General features: G+C 43.6%; 1 protein-coding gene across 1 annotated transcript in view; it reads right to left on the reverse strand.

The window, feature by feature from the left end:
- Positions 1–436: 436 nt before the first annotated feature.
- The window catches only part of LOC122929143 (sialic acid-binding Ig-like lectin 12), a 151,497-nt gene continuing 133,564 nt past the window's right edge, over positions 437–18,369 (reverse strand). Inside the window, exon 10 of the mRNA XM_044282637.1 lies at positions 437–1,581. Within this exon, the coding sequence (XP_044138572.1) occupies positions 1,489–1,581 (93 nt within the window). The 3' untranslated portion in view covers positions 437–1,488. The remainder of the gene's footprint in view (positions 1,582–18,369) is intronic.

Raw genomic sequence — 18,369 nt, forward strand, 5'->3', positions numbered from 1 at the left:
CAGGGAGTAGGAATGATAGTGTCTACTCTGGGGTACTACAAATACAGAGCAGGTAGTTGGGAAGGAGCCCGCCTTCATAGATCACAGTTTCATTAAAGTTTTGGGGAGGGTGAAACTGGGTGCTGAGGAGGTGAAAAAAATCGAGGAGAAGGGTGGTGACCATGGTGGCACTAAAGAGCAGATGCAATGTACAGCCAAAATCTCCACAAGAACTGGTAGGGCCAGATCTGCTTATATCGTGGTAAGCTCGGGAAATGGTGATTCCACTGATACTGTGGATGCAGGCTCAAAATGTACCAGCCCTGCATCAATGCTGGCTGCCTCTAGCGCTGTGCGAGCAACTCCCATGTAGTGCTTTTTCTCCACAAGGAGTCTTGATGCTCTCAAAAAGAGAAACAATATACAATATTTTAGTTTGATACCATTTTCTGTCAAGAAGAAGAGATCTGAGAGTTTTGAAGGCTTGCCTTATAACATCATTTATTTTAGTTAGCCATTAAGAGGTATAAAACCACAATATTTTACTTTAGCATCAATATTTTATATAGCATCAAGACATCATACTAGTAGCTAACATGGTACACGTGCTTGAATTTTTTTGCATCCACAATGCAAGCACAGAAAACTACAGCCATGTACAATATCTGCAGGATTAAAATAAGCCGCAAGTGTTCAAACACAAACATACAGTAGGTACAAGGGCTCTATTGCAGCTTAAGAGGTGGCATCACTGGATCCTGTTGGAAAATACAACTGGCCAGCATCCCAGCCAGCACAAGTCTATCCTCCTTCTCCTGTTTTTTTTTTTCTGATGACACATTCCCTTTAATAGACAATTGTATAACTAGCAAATCTCTAAATCACTTCATTTAATAAATTGCCTGCATCCACCAGAAAAAAAGCTGTAAAGTCATGGCTACCAACATATAGCAGTACAAATAGCAGAGGTAAAAATGTTTCAAAGAAGCTAAAAGTTCAACATAAAAAGTAATTTTTTTTTATATAGGGTACAAAAGAAACAGAATAACACTCAAAACAAACTAAAACCAAACAGAAGAGCTGATGCAATGGGCTGTCACTAGCACAGAACCATCCCACCCAGAGGTCGATCCCTTTAAGGAGAGCTGTGATATAACTGGTTGTAGAATAACAATAATTGAGCAGAGTTTCACATCACAGATGTCATATGTCAACAGGACAAACATGAAAGTGTGATCACATTTACATGATTATATAACTTGGCCCATAGTTTGTACCTGTCTACCTTTCCTAGACCAAAAAGACTCTTGAGCTCTATGGGGTTTAGCTTAATTTAGAATTTGGAGGCTTTCAAAACATTTTAATGTGGATAACAGTCATTACGACCAAGAATACGCAAGGAGAGGTCCAGCAGAGATAATTCAATGATGCCAAGAACAAGTGCAGATATATTTTATGAACTCTACAAAAGTGTAAAAAGACCATTTCAACGTTATCACAGATTTCTTCTTATTTTAAAAATTTATTCGGTCTGAAGTTTTCATATTCATGAGCTGCACCTACATCAGGTCCTAAAACATTGGCGTCTGTAGGGATCTCGGGCTGTAAGATAAAACAAGATACAGTCAATGATATTATCTGAATATGGAGAAATTATAAAAAAAATACACAGAGAAGACATCAGAAGAATTACAATTCCCATAATCAGCATAAAAAACAACATCTGAATCCAACAATAAAAAAAATTCCCAGAACCATCCATACAGGGCAAATTAACCCCTTAGAGACGGGCTCATTTTCACCTTAAGGACCAGGCCATTTTTTGCAAATATGACCAGTGTCGCTTTATGTGGTTATAACTTTAAAACGTTTTGACTTATCCAGGCCATTCTGAGATTGTTTTTTCATCACATATTGGACTTCATGACACTGGTAAAATGGAGTAAAAAAAAAACAAAAAACATTTTTATTTATTAAAAAAATACTAAATTTGCCAAAATTTGGAAAAATTAAGCAAATTTCCAAGTTTAAATTTCTCTACTTCTATAATACATAGTAATACCTACAAAAACAGTTATTACTTTACATTCCCCATATGTCTACTTTATGTTAGGATCATTTTGGGAATGACATTTTATTTTTGGGGACGTTACAAGGCTTAAAAGTTTAGAAGCAAATCTTGAAATTTCTCTGAAATTTTCAAAAAACAACTTTTTAAGGACCAGTTCAGGTCTCAAGTCACTTTGTGAGGCTTACATAATATAAACCACCCAAAAATTACCCCATTCTAGAAACTACACCCCTCAAGGTATTCAAAACTGATTTTACAAACTCTGTTAACCCTTTAGGTGTTCCACAAGAATTAATGGAAAATAGAGACACAATTTAAAAATTTCACATTTTTGGCAGATTTTCCATTTTAATCATTTTTTTCCAGGTACAAAGCAAGGGTTAACAGCCAAACAAAACTCAATATTTATGGCTCTGATTCGGTAGTTTACAGAAACATCTCATATGTGGTCGTAAACCGCTATACGGGCACATAGCAGGGCAAAGAATGAAAGGAATGCCATACGGTTTTTGGAATGCAGATTTTGCTGGTCTGGTTTTTTGACACCATGTCCCATTTGAAGCCCCCCTGATGCACCCCTAGAGTAGAAACTCAAAAAAAGTGACCCCATTTTAGAAACTACGCCCTCAAGGTATTCAAAACTGATTTTACAAGAATTAATGGAAAATAGGGATAACATTTCAAAATTTCACTTTTTTGGCAGATTTTCCATTTTAATAATTTTTTTCCAGTTACAAAGCATGAGTTAACAGCCAAACTAAACTTTATATTTATGACTCTGATTCTGTAGTTTACAGAAACACCCCATATGTGGTTGTAAACTGCTGTACGGGCACACAGGCAGGGCGCAGAAGGAAAGGAATGCCATACGGTTTTTGGAAGGCGGATTTGGCTGGACTGGTTTTTTGACACCTGTGTCCCATATAAAGCCCCCCTGATGCACCCCTAGAGTAGAAACTCAAAAAAAAATGACCCCATTTTAGAAACTACGGGATAGGGTGGCAGTTTTTTTGGTACTATTTTAGGGTACATATGATTTGTGGTTGCTCTATATTACACTTTTTGTGAGGCATGGTAGACAAGAAATAGCTGTTTTGGCACCGTTTAAATTTTTTGTTATTTACAACATACATCTGACAGGTTAGATCATGTGGTATTTTATTAGACCAGGTTGTCACGGATGCGGCAGATACCTAATATGTATGCTATTTTTTTATTTATGTAAGTTTTACACGATTTCATTTTTGAAACAAAAAAAAATCATGTTTTAGTGTCTCCATATTCTGAGAGCCATAGTTTTTTCAGTTTTTGGGTGATTATCTTAGCCCTGCCTACCACAGCAGAGGGTCCCTGCTGGGGCTCCCTAAACGCCACCGAACCTTGGGGGTGACTTCTGAACTAAAGCACTCGGGAGGGATGGACCTCCTAGCACGTACCCTTCCATGAGGGACTACACGGGACACCGAAGGCTCGCCCACCGCTACCTGGATGGTCCGCTGCAACCATTCTGTCCTGTGCTGCTCAGCTGTCGCCCTAACCGCCGCCAATAAGTTCTCCAAGGACTCCATTCTGCCCACAATTCTCAGGTACGACTGCCCTGACCAAACATGCTTAGCTTATATATAGCCCGCCAAACCTTCCACTGACCCACCCCCCTAACCACCAAGCAGACCTCTAACCTTGGCCTAAGCCCTTTAACCCATTCCTGCTTTCTAACTTCCCCCTAAGTCAAGCCTCACTTCGCTATGGCTGCGCCCCAATCCATTGGTGCTACAGGGCAAGCATTATACACCCGATAAGCCTCCCCAATTGCGTCCATATGACAAAATAAAGCCAAACAATGCTCTGACCCTTTCTCCCCTACCACACTAGCTAAAATAGCGAACGCCTGTAACCAGTTCATGAACGTGCGCGGAATAAGCCGATACCGCCGTTTCTTCATCTTCCTCCTTTTTGCTCTCATCCGGCTAAACCCTATCCAAATAGGAACTTTTCTAACAGAAGCAATGAACATATCTCAACATATTCGTCCCTCCAAATCCTCTCCCTAACCTCAGGCTTCAAGTGAGCCCCTAAAGGACCCTCAAAGCAAACATACACTTCTCTCCTTGCCGCATGCGCAAGCCTAACCTCTTCTCCAGCTAATCCTTTTCTGCCACAGCTAGCTGGCACTCCCATGCCAGATTTGCCCGCAACCTCGTACTAGTCATGCCAGGTTACTGCAGTTAAGCTCCTAGTCCTAGATTTGACTAGAATAGGGGGCTGATGAGTAGTCACAGCTACTACACAGGGTACAGAGATGTCTACACCGGCTCTGTACGCTGTCAGTTCTCGTGGACACAGCTCCTGCTAGCTGCTGATTGGTTGGGTGATGGGCATCAGACCCCCACTAATTTTATATTAATAACCTATCCTAATTATAGGTCGCTAATATCGAAGCACTGAAAAAACCTTCAACCATTTTTAGCTGTACAGCAGATACCTATCAGATCCCAGCAGCGGAGAGGACCCTGTTATCTGCCTGAGCTGCTCTTACATTCCGTCCCCCTCCCTCTCCTGTCAGTTCTGACAGAGCTGCTGCCTGGATCCAGTTACAACAGCGAGTAAGAACTCTCGCTTCCAGAGAGCCATTTAAATGGCAGATTGTTTTAGTGTTTCCATAGTCTGAGCGCCATAGTTTTTTTTCAGTTTTTTGGGCGATTATCTTAGGTAGGGTATGATTTTTGCGAGATGAGATGACGGTTTGATTGGCACTATTTTGGGGTGCATATGACTTTTTAATTGCTTGCTATTACACTTTTTGTGATGTAAGGTGTTCACCAGAGGGGTTAGATCATGTGATATTCCTATAGAGCAGGTTATTACGGACCTAATATGTATACTTTTCTTTTATTTATGTAAGTTTTACACAATAACAGCTTATTTAAAACAAAAAAAATGATGTTTTAGTGTCTCCATATTCTGAGCCACAGTTTTTTTTTTTTTTTGTCTTAGGTAGGGCCTTATTTTTTGCAGGATGAGGTGACGATTAGATTGGTACTATTTTGGTGGGCATACACCTTTTTGATCGCTTGCTGTTGTACTTTTTGTGATGTAAGGTGACAAAAAATTGTTTATTTAGCACAGTTTATATTTTTATTTTTTACGGTGTTCATCTGAGGGGTTAGTTCATGTGATATATTTATAGAGCCGGTTGATACGGACGCGGTGATACCTAATTTTTACAATTTTTTTTAAATTTTATTTGGGGAAAATTATGTTTTTGTTTAGTTTTACTTGAAACTTTTTATTTTTTGGGGGGAAAACTTTATTTTTTCAACGTTTTTTCACTTTATTTTTTATTCCACTTTAGGATTTTAACTTTTGGGGGTTTAATCCCTTTTACAATGCATTCCAATACTTCTGTATTGGAATGCATTGGCTGTATGAGTAATACAATGTGTATTACTCATACAGCTTCCTGCCTGTGAGATCCAGGGGGCTGGATCTCACAGGCTCATCACCGGAAGGCATCGCCGCTGCCTTCCATGCCATCGGGTACCCCCTACAGCTGCATGGGGACCCAATGGCACCACCGCCCGCAACATGTAAAAGCCGCAAACAGTAGGTCTGAATTGACCTGCGGTTTGCGGCGATCGCCGACACGGGGGGACCCCCTCACGCATTGATCCAAGGTGCCTGCTCAATGATTTGCCTCAATCTGCTCAGCTCCTCCTGCTCTATAACCTGCTGCCTGCAGCTCAGACGCAAGTTTCAGTCTGACATGTTCCCTTTAACATACACTCCACCCCATTTGAAATCCAGTGCACAGAAGATTCCCATAAAAATCAGGACTGTTGGCAAATATTATTTTAATTATTTTTTATTTATATATTTTTGTAAACATTTTTCTGAACATGCATCCCCGGCGCACTACAAGTTCAGTGTTTGATGTCCGATTCTTCTATGGTTATTAGATTTTTTAAAAAGCTAAATATAAAAATGACAATATACTAGTTTGTGGTGTGAGATGATCAGCTTTGAAAAAAAAACAAGATTTGGTGATACTGGGTCATGAGATGTCTATCCTATATCTGACTATATGAGGCCACCAAGTGGTTGTGATGAAAATTGCAGACAGTTTTTTCCTAGCATGTTCTGATATTATTCACTATAGTATAGTGAGAAAGTAGAGTATTTAACCAAATTTGAGCCAAGATAAGCATGGACATTATTGTTGGGCGTGAATATTCGAATCGGCAAATTTTAATCCTGAATATTGCCACTTTAAGAATTTGCGCGTATTTAGAATATAGTGCTATATATTCATATTCGTGAATATTCACCTTTTTTTTTATTCTGAAACTATGATCCCTCCCTGCTTCTTGCTTGTGGGCCAATGAGAAGGCTGCAATGTATTTGTCTGAGCTTAGCAACATCCCTAGCAACCAATAGGAAAGTTTCCTACCCCTTACTATATAAGAAACTCCCCAGCAGCCATTTTTCTGCAGTTTTTTGCAGTACTGAGAGAGAGAGAGCAGTGACATTGCTGTGCTCTGTGCTTTGCTGTGTCATTACATTAGATAGATAGTTAGTTAGTTAGTTCATATATATACAATACAGATAGTTAGTGGGAGATAGTCAGTGTAGGTTATATCCTGATATTGTGTAGCTGATAGGTTCTGCTGTCCATACATACATGATACAGACATAGTGCTGTGATGTCACAACATTTTTTAGTGCACCAATCAGTAATATCTACTCAGACCTGCTAAAATGTGAAGTTGCACGTACTGCGCAAATATATGTGCATTATTAATTGCTGATTATTACAATCGCCAATATACAATCCTGATCAAAAGTTTAAGACCACTTAAAAAATGGCAAAAAATCCTATTTAGCACGGCTGGATCTTAACAAGGTTCCAAGTAGCTTCAACATGCAACAAGAAGAAATGGGAGTGAGACAGAACATTTTTTGAGCATTCAATTTAATGAAAACAACGAATAAACTGAAACAGGCTGTTTTTCAGCTGATCAAAAGTTTAGGACCACATGCCTTTAAAAGGCCAAATCTGTGCAAAGATGTGGATTCATTGTCATTTTCTGTCACATTGTGATGGCAAAGGCAAAAAAATTCTCCCTTTTTGAACGTGGTCGGGTTGTTGAACTGCATAAGCAGGGTCTCTCACAGCGCGCCATCGCTGCTGAGGTGGGACGCAGTAAGACAGTAATTTGGAATTTCTTAAATGATCCTGAGGGTTATGGAACAAAAAAGTCAAGCAGAAGACCCAAAAAAATGTCACCAGCACTGAGCCGGAGGATCCAATTGGCTGTCCGTCAAGGCACTAGACAATCCTCGACCCAAATTAAGGCCCTTACTGGTGCTGACTGCAGCCCTATAACCATCAGAAGGCATCTGAGACTGAAGGGCTTCAAAAACAAAAAAAAACTTCTTCAAAGACCTTGTCTCCTTTAACGCCACAGAACTGCTCGTTTGGACTTTGCAAGAGAGCACCAAACATGGGACATTCAAAGGTGGAAGAAAGTTTTATTCTCTGATGAGAAAAAATTGAACCTTGATGGTCCTGATGGTTTCCAACGTTACTGGCATGACAAGCAGATCCCACCTGAGATGTTTTCTACGTGCCACAGTGAAGGGGGCGCCATAATGGTCTGGGTGCTTTTTCCTTCAGTGGAACAATGGAGCTTCAGGAAGTGCAGGGGCGTCAAACGGCCGCTGGCTATGTCCTGATCTAAATCCAATTGAGAACCTTTGGGGATGGATGGCAAGGGAAGTTTACAAAAATGGACAACAGTTCCAGTAGATGGCCTTCGTGCGGCCGTCTTCACCACTTGGAGAAATGTTCCCACTCACCTCATGGAAACGCTTGCATCAAGCATGCCGAAACACATTTTTGAAGTGATCAACAATAAAGGCAGAGCTACTCATTACTGAGTTCATGTTTGCAAGTTGGATTTCTGTTTTGGGGGGGGGTTTAGTTTTTTTTTGGAGGTGTGGTCCTAAACTTTTGATCAGCTGAAAAACAGCCTGTTTCAGTTTATTTGTTGTTTTCATTAAATTGAATTCTCAAAAAATGTTTTGTCTCACTCCCATTTCTTCTTGTTGCATGTTGAAGCTCTACTTGAAACCTTGTTAAGATCCAGCCATGAAAGCAGGATCCGTTTTGCCGGAACACTTAATGCCGGATACAGCACTAATACATTTCAATGTAAATTAATGCCGGCATTCCGGCAAGTGTTCAGTATTTTTGGCTGAAGAGAAAACTACTGCGGTATTTTCTCCATCCAAAAAACATAAGAGGGACTGAACTAATACATCCTGAACGGAATGCTCTCCATTCAGAATGCATTAGGATAAAACTATTATTCAGCTTTATAGCTATGTTTTGGATTGAGTACGTAATGATCATTTTGGATGTTTATATCTTTTCTATATCCGGTCTATAGAACGCAGGCTGGAACGTGTTTACGGTATTATACCATTTTACGTACATCCAGTCTATAAAATGGATTCTGGAATGTATTTATTGTTTTGCGCTATCTGCGCGTGCGCAGTGTTGCTCCTTGAATGCCGGGGATGCCGACATTCCATCACACCTCTTTCACATAATATCGCGCCTCCGAACAGGTGATTAATATTTTTTCACTATGACCCTGTAAACATTCAATTGGTGAGGTCATAGATGGCAGGTATGTATCACTGAGGCTGCTTCTCTCAGAGGTAGGTTGTGTCCAGTGATGCTAGATCACTGAGTTTGTGGTAGCTGGAGTTTGGGTCCAGGATTTAGGAGAGACTGAAGAGTTTGGGTGGGAAGGTCACTCCCATGCTCCATCCCGGGTGTTCCTACCTCAACCAGGTGGAAAAATAATTAAAAGGCTGCCAGAGAGCAGTGTGTGTGCTGGTCTGAGAGGAAGACCCATGGACATGGCCACTTTGCAAAGTGGAATCTCTAGGTGAAAACAGAGAAGTTGGTGACAAGTCTATCACCGCATCTTTTTTTTTATTTCCATGAAATGTTGTTTTGTTTTCTGAAGCAAGTCTGTATAGTTTTGCTGTGTATGCCCAAAAAACCCTGGGAAAAGAGACTGTCTGAATGGTTCCGTCTCACACATGGTGGAGGATGCGTGCAATGTTGGTTGCTAGTAGTGATGAGCAGCATAGGCAATATTCGTTTTCGCAACATTTTGCAAATTCTTGGCCTAATTCGCCATAAATTCGCACATTTGAGAATTCGTGATCTCCAGTCATTATTTTCTTGATTGCGAAAATCGGCAATGTAATATGCGCGTATTGAATGCGCAATACAGGCGTGGGTCACTTTTGCTACATTTTTCAAGCTGCTAGAAGTTTCCTGAGACTGGAGAAAATGGTTGGCAGCAACTTTCGTGACTCTGACTGTGAGGAAGAACTCCTGATCACTGTAAGTATTTTACAATACAGCACTGTTTTTGATTACATTTTGCCTGCATAGCAGAACAATAGCTTATATGCAGATAGAGTGCTCCAATAAATTTGGAGTTGGCACTAATGATGCGCATATTATTGGTGCCTTACATGCAACTTGACATTTTATCAGGTCTGAGTAGATATTACTGATTGGTGCACTAAGTATTGTTGTGACATCAAAGCACTATGTCTGTAGCATGTATGTACAACAGACGATTAGCTACACTATATCACTATCTACCTACCTACACTGACTATCTCCCACTAACTATCTGTAATATATATGAGCTAACTAACTATCTAATGTAATTGAATAAGAATCCAGAGGACTCAGCAAAGCACAGAGCACAGCAATGTCACTGCTCTCTCTCTCAGAACTATGTCTGTATCATGTATGTATGGACAGCATAGAAACAGTAATCCCTATCACACTACCTAACACCCTGCACTGGAACCTATCAGCTACACTATATCAGGATATAACCTACACTGACTATCTCCCCCTAACTATCTGTAATATATATATATATAAGCTAACTAATGTAATTGGATAAGGAATAGGATCCAGATGAAAGCACAGAGCACAGCAATGACACTGCTCTCTCTCTCAGAACTGCAGAAAATGGCTGCTGGGGAGGTTCTTATATAGTTGCGAGCGGCGGCGGCCGTTTCGCGCGCGGGATCGCGCTTCCTCAGGCCACACAGCAGTGGCCTGAGGAAGCGCGATCCCGCACGCGAAACGGCCGCCGCCGCTCGCAACTTTGTGTCCGCCCCTGGATCCTCCAGCTACCTTCTGAGAAGTTTCAATAAAGAAGATTTTCATACTCCGGTGAGTGCCGCAACTTTGTCACGTTTCTCTCTCATGTTGCGATCTTCTGTCTGCATACTCTCTTTGCTGAGCACCACGTTACGAAGTACACTGTACCGCATCACAGTCTGGTTCATTATTACGGCAACATCAGTGGAAGCAGTGCCGCCTGATTTCCTTCTATTCTCTTTTATGCTCTTATATAGTAAGGGGTCGGTAACTTTCCTTTTGATTGCTAGGGATGTTGCTAAGCTCAGAAAAAGATATTGTAGTCTTCTCATTGGCCCACAAGTAAGAAGGGAGGTTACTGATGGAGAAAAAAAAAATCTTATTCGCGATTACCGAATTCGCGAAAGACAAGCCGCCAAGGTCTCAGATGTTTGACCTATTCAGCTTAGTTCGGAAGTGGTTGCAATTGGAGTAGTCTTCCTCAGAGCAGATGGTGGAAAAAGTGGTGATGGATCGATATCTTCACTCTCTTCCTGTGCCAGTACAGCCCTGGGTTACCCAAAGAGATCCCCAGAATGCTGACAAGCTGATAAACCCGGTGGAGAGGTATAACACAGCGGAGAACCTTATTGCTAGGGCAGATAAAGTAAAGGCAGCTCCATGTAACCCTAAGGTCTATGCTGAGCCCAGTAAGAGGTTGATTAAACCTGAGGGAGAGCGGGTGGAAGTGCTAGTGGGCAAGAAAAGAGAACCACTAGAAACTGGTTCTAAAGCCATGGTCATGGTCGTGACTCCTGTGTCCGCATGCTGTTGCCTGCGGTTTGGTTGTTGTTGTTCAGCCACAGGTGAGGGCCGCTGGCAACATGTGATTGTACTTGGCAGTATAGCAGCCGGAGCTGGTGCTAGGTTGCTTACTGTCAAGTGCATGCAGTTACACCTGTTGGTGTGTGTGTGTATGTATACACTCTGTATGTCTGGTGTGCACTCTGTTTTATGTTTGGTGTGCACTGTGACATTTTCCCTTCACTGTAGCTGCCCGTGGCAACGTTTAGTGTTAGTACATGTGGTGGCAGTGTCTCGGCCTTTTGGCCGGCTCCCAGGACATGTTTGCCGCACATGTCGTTGTCATCGGTAACAGGTGCAGTGAGTTTTTGTGTGTATTTCCCTTTATGTGGTCTCACTACACTTCCTGGTGTTGGAAGGGTTAATTCCCTTCTGTGTGTGTGTGAGGGTGTGTCTGTGTGGGTGTGACTTCTTGGGCCTATAAAGCCTCAGTGTTAATCTCCAGTCTGAGGGGTGCTTCAGCCATGGCTAGCTGGAGTAGCCTCCTATGTTATATCACCTGCCAGTGGGGGCCACCCTTGTGGTCATAAGTTTAAGTTTAAGTTTATGTGTGATGTTTAAGTTGATGTTTTCCTTTGTTATTTGGTGCAGCTATGGATCTGGGTTCCTGTGTGTGGATGTGTGAGTGCTGAGTTCAATTTGTATTGTGTGGACTTCAGCTTGCCAGCACAGGGATCCAGTCAGCAAGGCTGTGGCAGGTGGCTGGAACTAGTGCAGTTCACCTGCCATATCCATAGGCCTGTTTCTGTTCCCCTTTTTCCTGCAGCTTGGCCAGTGAGACTCCTGTTCCTCCGTGTCCAGAAGGAACAGGTCGTCTTACCCTTCGCTCCTAGTTCAGGGACTGGCGGAGGGTATGTAGGGATCCGAGGTTCCTGAGCATGGGCCCTCCTACCTTCAAGGTCGGCCCATGCAGCTAGGAGTTAGGGACGGATTAGGGATGCGTTAGGAGGTGACCTGCTCCCTAATTCTCTCGTCCTGGCCGAGCAGTGGTTTACATCTTCTGGCATCGCACGGTTGAGGGTTTTCCCCATCCTCAGCCGTGACACCTAACCCAGTAATTTTGTTTGTTGAAGGTGTCATATAACCCGGAGCACGTTGCAGCACACTGTCTAATGATGACAACCTATGGAATGTGATATGGCACGACTGTGCTCCTTGTTTGCACACCCCACCTCCAGTGCCATACCATACCAGGAAATACCATACCATACCAGGTCCTCAGATGTGCCAAGTGACTGTCAATGGTAGCCTCTGACTGCACTACTAGACTCAGGAAGCCTGGTAACGCTTCTCCGAGACCTGGACAGGTCATGGGGGTGATGTGTGTACATGGGGATGTTAAAAACAATCCTATTGATCAAGTCACCATAACCACTGAATGTGGATATTTCATAGGTTCTATTGGCTGGGGTGTTAAAAGGAAATAGAAGACTACTGTAAACCCTGCCCTACATGCCAGTTAAAGGCCTAGTGTCTTATTTCAAAAGTCCTTTGGTGCCCCTTCCCATTACTGAGGTGCCATTTGAACGGATCGCCATGGACTTAGTGGGACCAATAGACAAGTCGGCTAGAGGACACCAGTATATTTTAGTGCTACTGGATTATGCTATCCCATACCCAGAGGCAGTGCCTTTAAGAAACTCATCCGCTAAGTCTATTGCTATGTAGTTGTTTTATATATGCACTAGAGTGGGACTCCCCAAAGAAATCTTGACTGACCAAGGGACCCCATTTATGTCCATGGTTTATGAACGAGCTATGCAAAATACTGAAGATTAAACCGATAAAAACTTCAGTATACCATCCACAAACCCATGGCCTTGTAGAGAGATTTCAATAAAACCTTGAAGGCAATACTGAAAAAGGCCATTGAAAAAGATGGTAAGGGTTGGTATTGTTTGTTGCCATATTTATTGTTCTCAGTCCAGGAAGTTCCTCAAGCCTCTACAGGGTTCGCACATTTTGAGTTTCTCTATGTTAGACACCCCCGGGGTTTGCTTGATGTAGCTAAGAAGACATGGGAGACTGTAGCCACACCATATAGAAGTGTAATTGATCACTGTTTACAAACGCTCTGCCCGAATTAGAGAGTTCAAGCTGGGCGATCGGTTATTAATTTTGGTTCCTACGGTTCAGAGCAAGTTCTTGGCTGAATGGCAGGGACTTTTTGAGTCCATTAGCCAGGTAAAAGGAAACCAGTGCAGATATATTATGTAAACCTAATGAAGTCTTTATGAGTAGGGATGAGCGAACCCGAACTGGGTTCGTACCGAATTTTGGGGTGTCCGTGACACGGACCCGAACATTTTCGTAAAAGTCCGGGTTCGGGTTCGGTGTTCGTCGCTTTCTTGGCGCTTTTTGAAAGGCTGCAAAGCAGCCAATGAACAAGCGTCATACTACTTGTCCCAAGAGGCCGTCACAGCCATGCCTACTATTGGCATGGCTGTGATTGGCCAGAGCAACATGTGACCCAGCCTCTATTTAAGCTGGAGTCACATAGCGCCGCCTGTCACTCTGCTCTGATCAGCATAGGGAGAGGTTGCAGCTGTGACGTTAGGGCGAGATTAGGCAGTGATTAACTCCTCCAAAAGATTTCATTCAGAGATCGATCTGCAGCTGTGGATTATTGAACTGCTGCTATTGAATTGCTCACTGTTTTTAGGCTGCCCAGAGCGTTTTTCAGTCACTTTTTTCTGTCGTGATCGGCGGCCATTTTGTGTCTTGTCGTGTGCAAGCACAAGCTGCCACCAAGTGCATTTAACCCTCAATGGTGTGGTTGTTTTTTGGCTAAATCCTACATCAGGGTCAAGCTGTCACACCAAGTGCATTTAACCATCAATAGTCTGGTTATTTTTTGACCATATACTACATCAGGGGCAAGCTGAGCCTGTCACCAAGTGCATTTAACCATCAATAGTGGGTTATTTTTTGGCCATATCCCAGTCTAATTCTGTCAGTAAACGTATACCTGTCACCCAGCGCCTAAATACTAGGCCTCAAATTTATAGTCAGCTAAATCTGTCATTACTGCTGTGGCTGGTCAAGTTATTTAGTGTCCGTCAAAGCACAGTTTTTGTTCTGGGTTGAAATACAATTCCCAATTTAGCAATTTCCTAATTTAGTGGTTTCTGCTGTATCAGAGCTATTTTAAATCTATCCCTAAAAGGGTATATAAGATTCAAGGTGCACATAGGGTCATTCTGAATAACTTCACACACACGCTACTGTGCATTCCCAAGTCTAATTCTGTCCGTAAACGTATACCTGTCATCCAGCGCCTAAATACTAGGCCTCAAATTTATATTCAGCTAAATCTGTCGTTACTGCTGTGCCTGTATTAGTGTAATACGGTACCTAAATAGATAGCCAGATAGTGTTAGGTGTCTGTAAAAAAAAGGCCTGAATTTGAATTCAATACATTGGGCCAAATAATATTTTTCTTATTGTGGTAAACGGTAACAATGAGGAAAACATCTAGTAAGGGACGCGGATGTGGACATGGTCGTGGTGGTGTTAGTGGACCCTCTGGTGCTGGGAGAGGACGTGGCCGTTCTGCCACAGTCACACGTCCTAGTGTACCAACTACCTCAGGTCCCAGTAGCCGCCATAATTTACAGCGATATTTGGTGGGGCCCAATGCCGTTCTAAGGATGGTAAGGCCTGAGCAGGTACAGGCATTAGTCAATTGGGTGGCCGACAGTGGATCCAGCACGTTCACATTATCTCCCACCCAGTCTTCTGCAGAAAGCGCACAGATGGCGCCTGAAAACCAAGCCCATCAGTCTGTCACATCACCCCCATGCATACCAGGGAAACTGTCTGAGCCTCAAGTTATGCAGCAGTCTCTTATGCTGTTTGAAGACTCCGCTGGCAGGGTTTCCCAAGGGCATCCACCTAGCCCTTCCCCAGCGGTGGAAGACATACAGTCATGTGAAAAAATTAGGACACCCTTTGAAAGCATGTGGTTTTTTGTAACATTTTTAATAAAAGGTTATTTCATCTCCGTTTCAACAATACAGAGAGATTAAAGTAATCCAACTAAACAAAGAAAACTGAAGAAAAGTCTTTTCAAGATCTTCTGTAAATGTCATTCTACAAAAATGCCTATTCTAACTGAGGAAAAAGATAGGACACCCTCACATGTATTCCCTCTTAAATTGGCTCAGATCTCACACAGGTATATCACACCAGGTGCACATAATTAGTAGATCGTTACTCTGCATGTTGAATGAGGCTTGCCCTATTTAAACCTCAGACATTTAGTTTGGTGTGCTCCTGACTGTTGAAGTTAGAGTGAGCACCATGGTGAGAGCAAAAGAGCTGTCAGAGGACTTCAGAAAAAAGATTGTAGCAGCCTATGAGTCTGGGAAGGGATTTAAAAAGATCTCAAAAGATTTTGAAATCAGCCATTCCACTGTCCGGAAGATAGTCTACAAGTGGAGGGCTTTCAAAACAACTGCCAACATGCCCAGGACTGGTCGCCCCAGCAAGTTCACCCCAAGAGCAGACCGCAAGATGCTAAAAGAGGTCTCCAAAAACCCTAAAGTGTCATCTCGAGAACTACAGCAGGCTCTGGCTACTGTTGATGTAGAAGTACATGCCTCTACAATCAGAAAGAGACTGTACAAGTTTAACTTGCATGGGAGGTGTGCAAGGAGGAAACCTTTGCTTTCCAAGAGAAACATCGAGGCCAGACTGACATTTGCCAGAGATAAAGTTGACAAAGACCAGGACTTCTGGAATAATGTTCTTTGGACAGATGAGTCCAAAATTGAATTATTTGGACACAACAGCAGAGGACATGTTTGGCGTAAACCAAACACAGCATTCCAAGAAAAGAACCTCATACCAACTGTGAAGCATGGAGGTGGAAGTGTCATGGTTTGGGGCTGCTTTGCTGCAGCAGGACCTGGTCAGCTCACCATCATAGAATCCACGATGAATTCTACTGTGTATCAGAAGGTGCTTGAAGAACATGTGAGACCATCAGTTAGAAAATTAAAGCTGAAGCGGAACTGGACCATGCAACATGACAATGACCCAAAACATACTAGTAAATCAACCAAAGATTGGCTGAAAAAGAAGAAATGGAGAGTCCTGGAATGGCCAAGTCAAAGTCCAGATTTGAATCCCATTGAGATGCTGTGGGGTGACTTGAAAAGGGCTGTACGTGCAAGAAACCCCTCAAACATCTCACAGCTGAAAAAGTTCTGCATTGAGGAGTGGGGTAAAATTTCCTCAGACCGATGTCGAAGACTGGTAGATGGCTACAAGAACCGTCTCACTGCAGTTATTTCAGCCAAAGGAGGTAACACTCGCTATTAGGGGCAAAGGTGTCCTATCTTTTTCCTCAGTTAGAATAGGCATTTTTGTAGAATGACATTTACAGAAGATCTTGAAAAGACTTTTCTTCAGTTTTCTTTGTTTAGTCGGATTACTTTAATCTCTCTGTATTGTTGAAACGGAGATGAAATAACCTTTTATTAAAAATGTTACAAAAAACCACATGCTTTCAAAGGGTGTCCTAATTTTTTCACATGACTGTAGAATGCACTGACGCACAACCACTTATGTTTCCTGATGATGAGGACATGGGAATACCACCTCAGCATGTCTCTGATGATGACGAAACACAGATGCCAACTGCTACGTCTTTCTGCAGTGTGCAGACTGAACAGGAGGTCAGGGATCAAGACTGGGTGGAAGACGATGCAGGGGACAATGAGGTCCTAGACCCCACATGGAATGAAGGTCGTGCCACTGACTTTCACAGTTCGGAGGAAGAGGCAGTGGTGAGACCGAGCCAACAGCGTAGCAAAAGAGGGAATAGTGGGCCAAGAGACTCCGCCTGCTACTGACCGCCGCCTTCTGGGACCGAGCACCCCAAAGGCAGCTTTAAGGAGTTCCCTGGCATGGCACTTCTTCAAACAATGTGCTGATGACAAGACCCGAGTGGTTTGCACGCTGTGCCATCAGAGCCTGAAGCGAGGCATTAACGTTCTGAACCTTAGCACAACCTGCATGACCAGGCACCTGCATGCAAAGCATGAACTGCAGTGGAGTAAACACCTTAAAAACAAGGAAGTCACTCAGGCTCCCCCTGCTACCTCTTCTGCTGCTGCCGCCTCGGCCTCTTCTGCTGCTGCCGCCTCGGCCTCTTCCTCCGCCTCTGGAGGAACGTTGGCACCTGCCGCCCAGCAAACAGGGGATGTACCACCAACACCACCACCTCCGTCACCAAGCATCTCAACCAAGTCACATGGCAGCGTTCAGCTCTCCATCTCACAAACATTTGAGAGAAAGCGTAAATTCCCACCTAGCCACCCTCGATCCCTGGCCCTGAATGCCAGCATTTCTAAACTACTGGATTTGAAATGCTGTCATTCAGTCTGGTGGACACAGACAGCTTCAAACAGCTCATGTCGCTTTCTGTCCCACACTACGTCGTTCCCAGCCGGCACTACTTCTCCAAGAGAGCCGTGCCTTCCCTGCACAACCAAGTATCGGATAAAATCAAGTGTGCACTGCGCAACGCCATCTGTGGCAAGGTCCACCTAACCACAGATACGTGGACTAGTAAGCATGGCCAGGGACGCTATATCTCCCTAACTGCACACTGGGCAAATGTATTGGCGGCTGGGCCCCAGGCAGAGAGCTGTTTGGCACACGTCCTTCCGCCGCCAAGGATCACAGGGCATCATTCTTTCCCTTCTGTTGCCTCCTCTTCCTACTCGGCTTCCTCCTCCTCTTCCACCACCTCCTCATCTGGTCAGCGACAGACCTTCACCACCAACTTCAGCACAGCCAGGGGTAAACGTCAGCAGGCCGTTCTGAAACTGATGTGTTTGGGGGACAGGCCCCACACCGTGCGGGAGTTGTGGCGGGGCATAGAACAACAGACCGACGAGTGGTTGCTGCCAGTGAGCCTCAAGCTCGACCTGGTGGTGTGCGATAATGGGCAAAATCTCGTTACAGCTCTGGGACTAGCCGGTTTGATGCACATCCCTTGCCTGGCGCATGTGCTGAATTTCGGCCTTCCCGCTCACCGCCTCATATGCGACGTGGCCACCAGGGGGAACTCCACCTTGCACATGCTGGAGAGACTGTGCGAGCAGCAGCAGGCCATAGTGGAGTTTCAGCTGCAGCACGCACGGGTCAGTCGCACTGCGGAACAGCACCACTTCACCACCAATGACTGGGCCTGCATGCGAGGCCTGTGTGCCCTGTTTCGACTACTCCACCAACATGGCCAGTTGCGATGACGCCGTTA

The sequence above is a fragment of the Bufo gargarizans genome, chromosome 2 (genome assembly GCF_014858855.1).
Source record: "Bufo gargarizans isolate SCDJY-AF-19 chromosome 2, ASM1485885v1, whole genome shotgun sequence".
Lineage (NCBI taxonomy): Eukaryota > Metazoa > Chordata > Amphibia > Anura > Bufonidae > Bufo > Bufo gargarizans.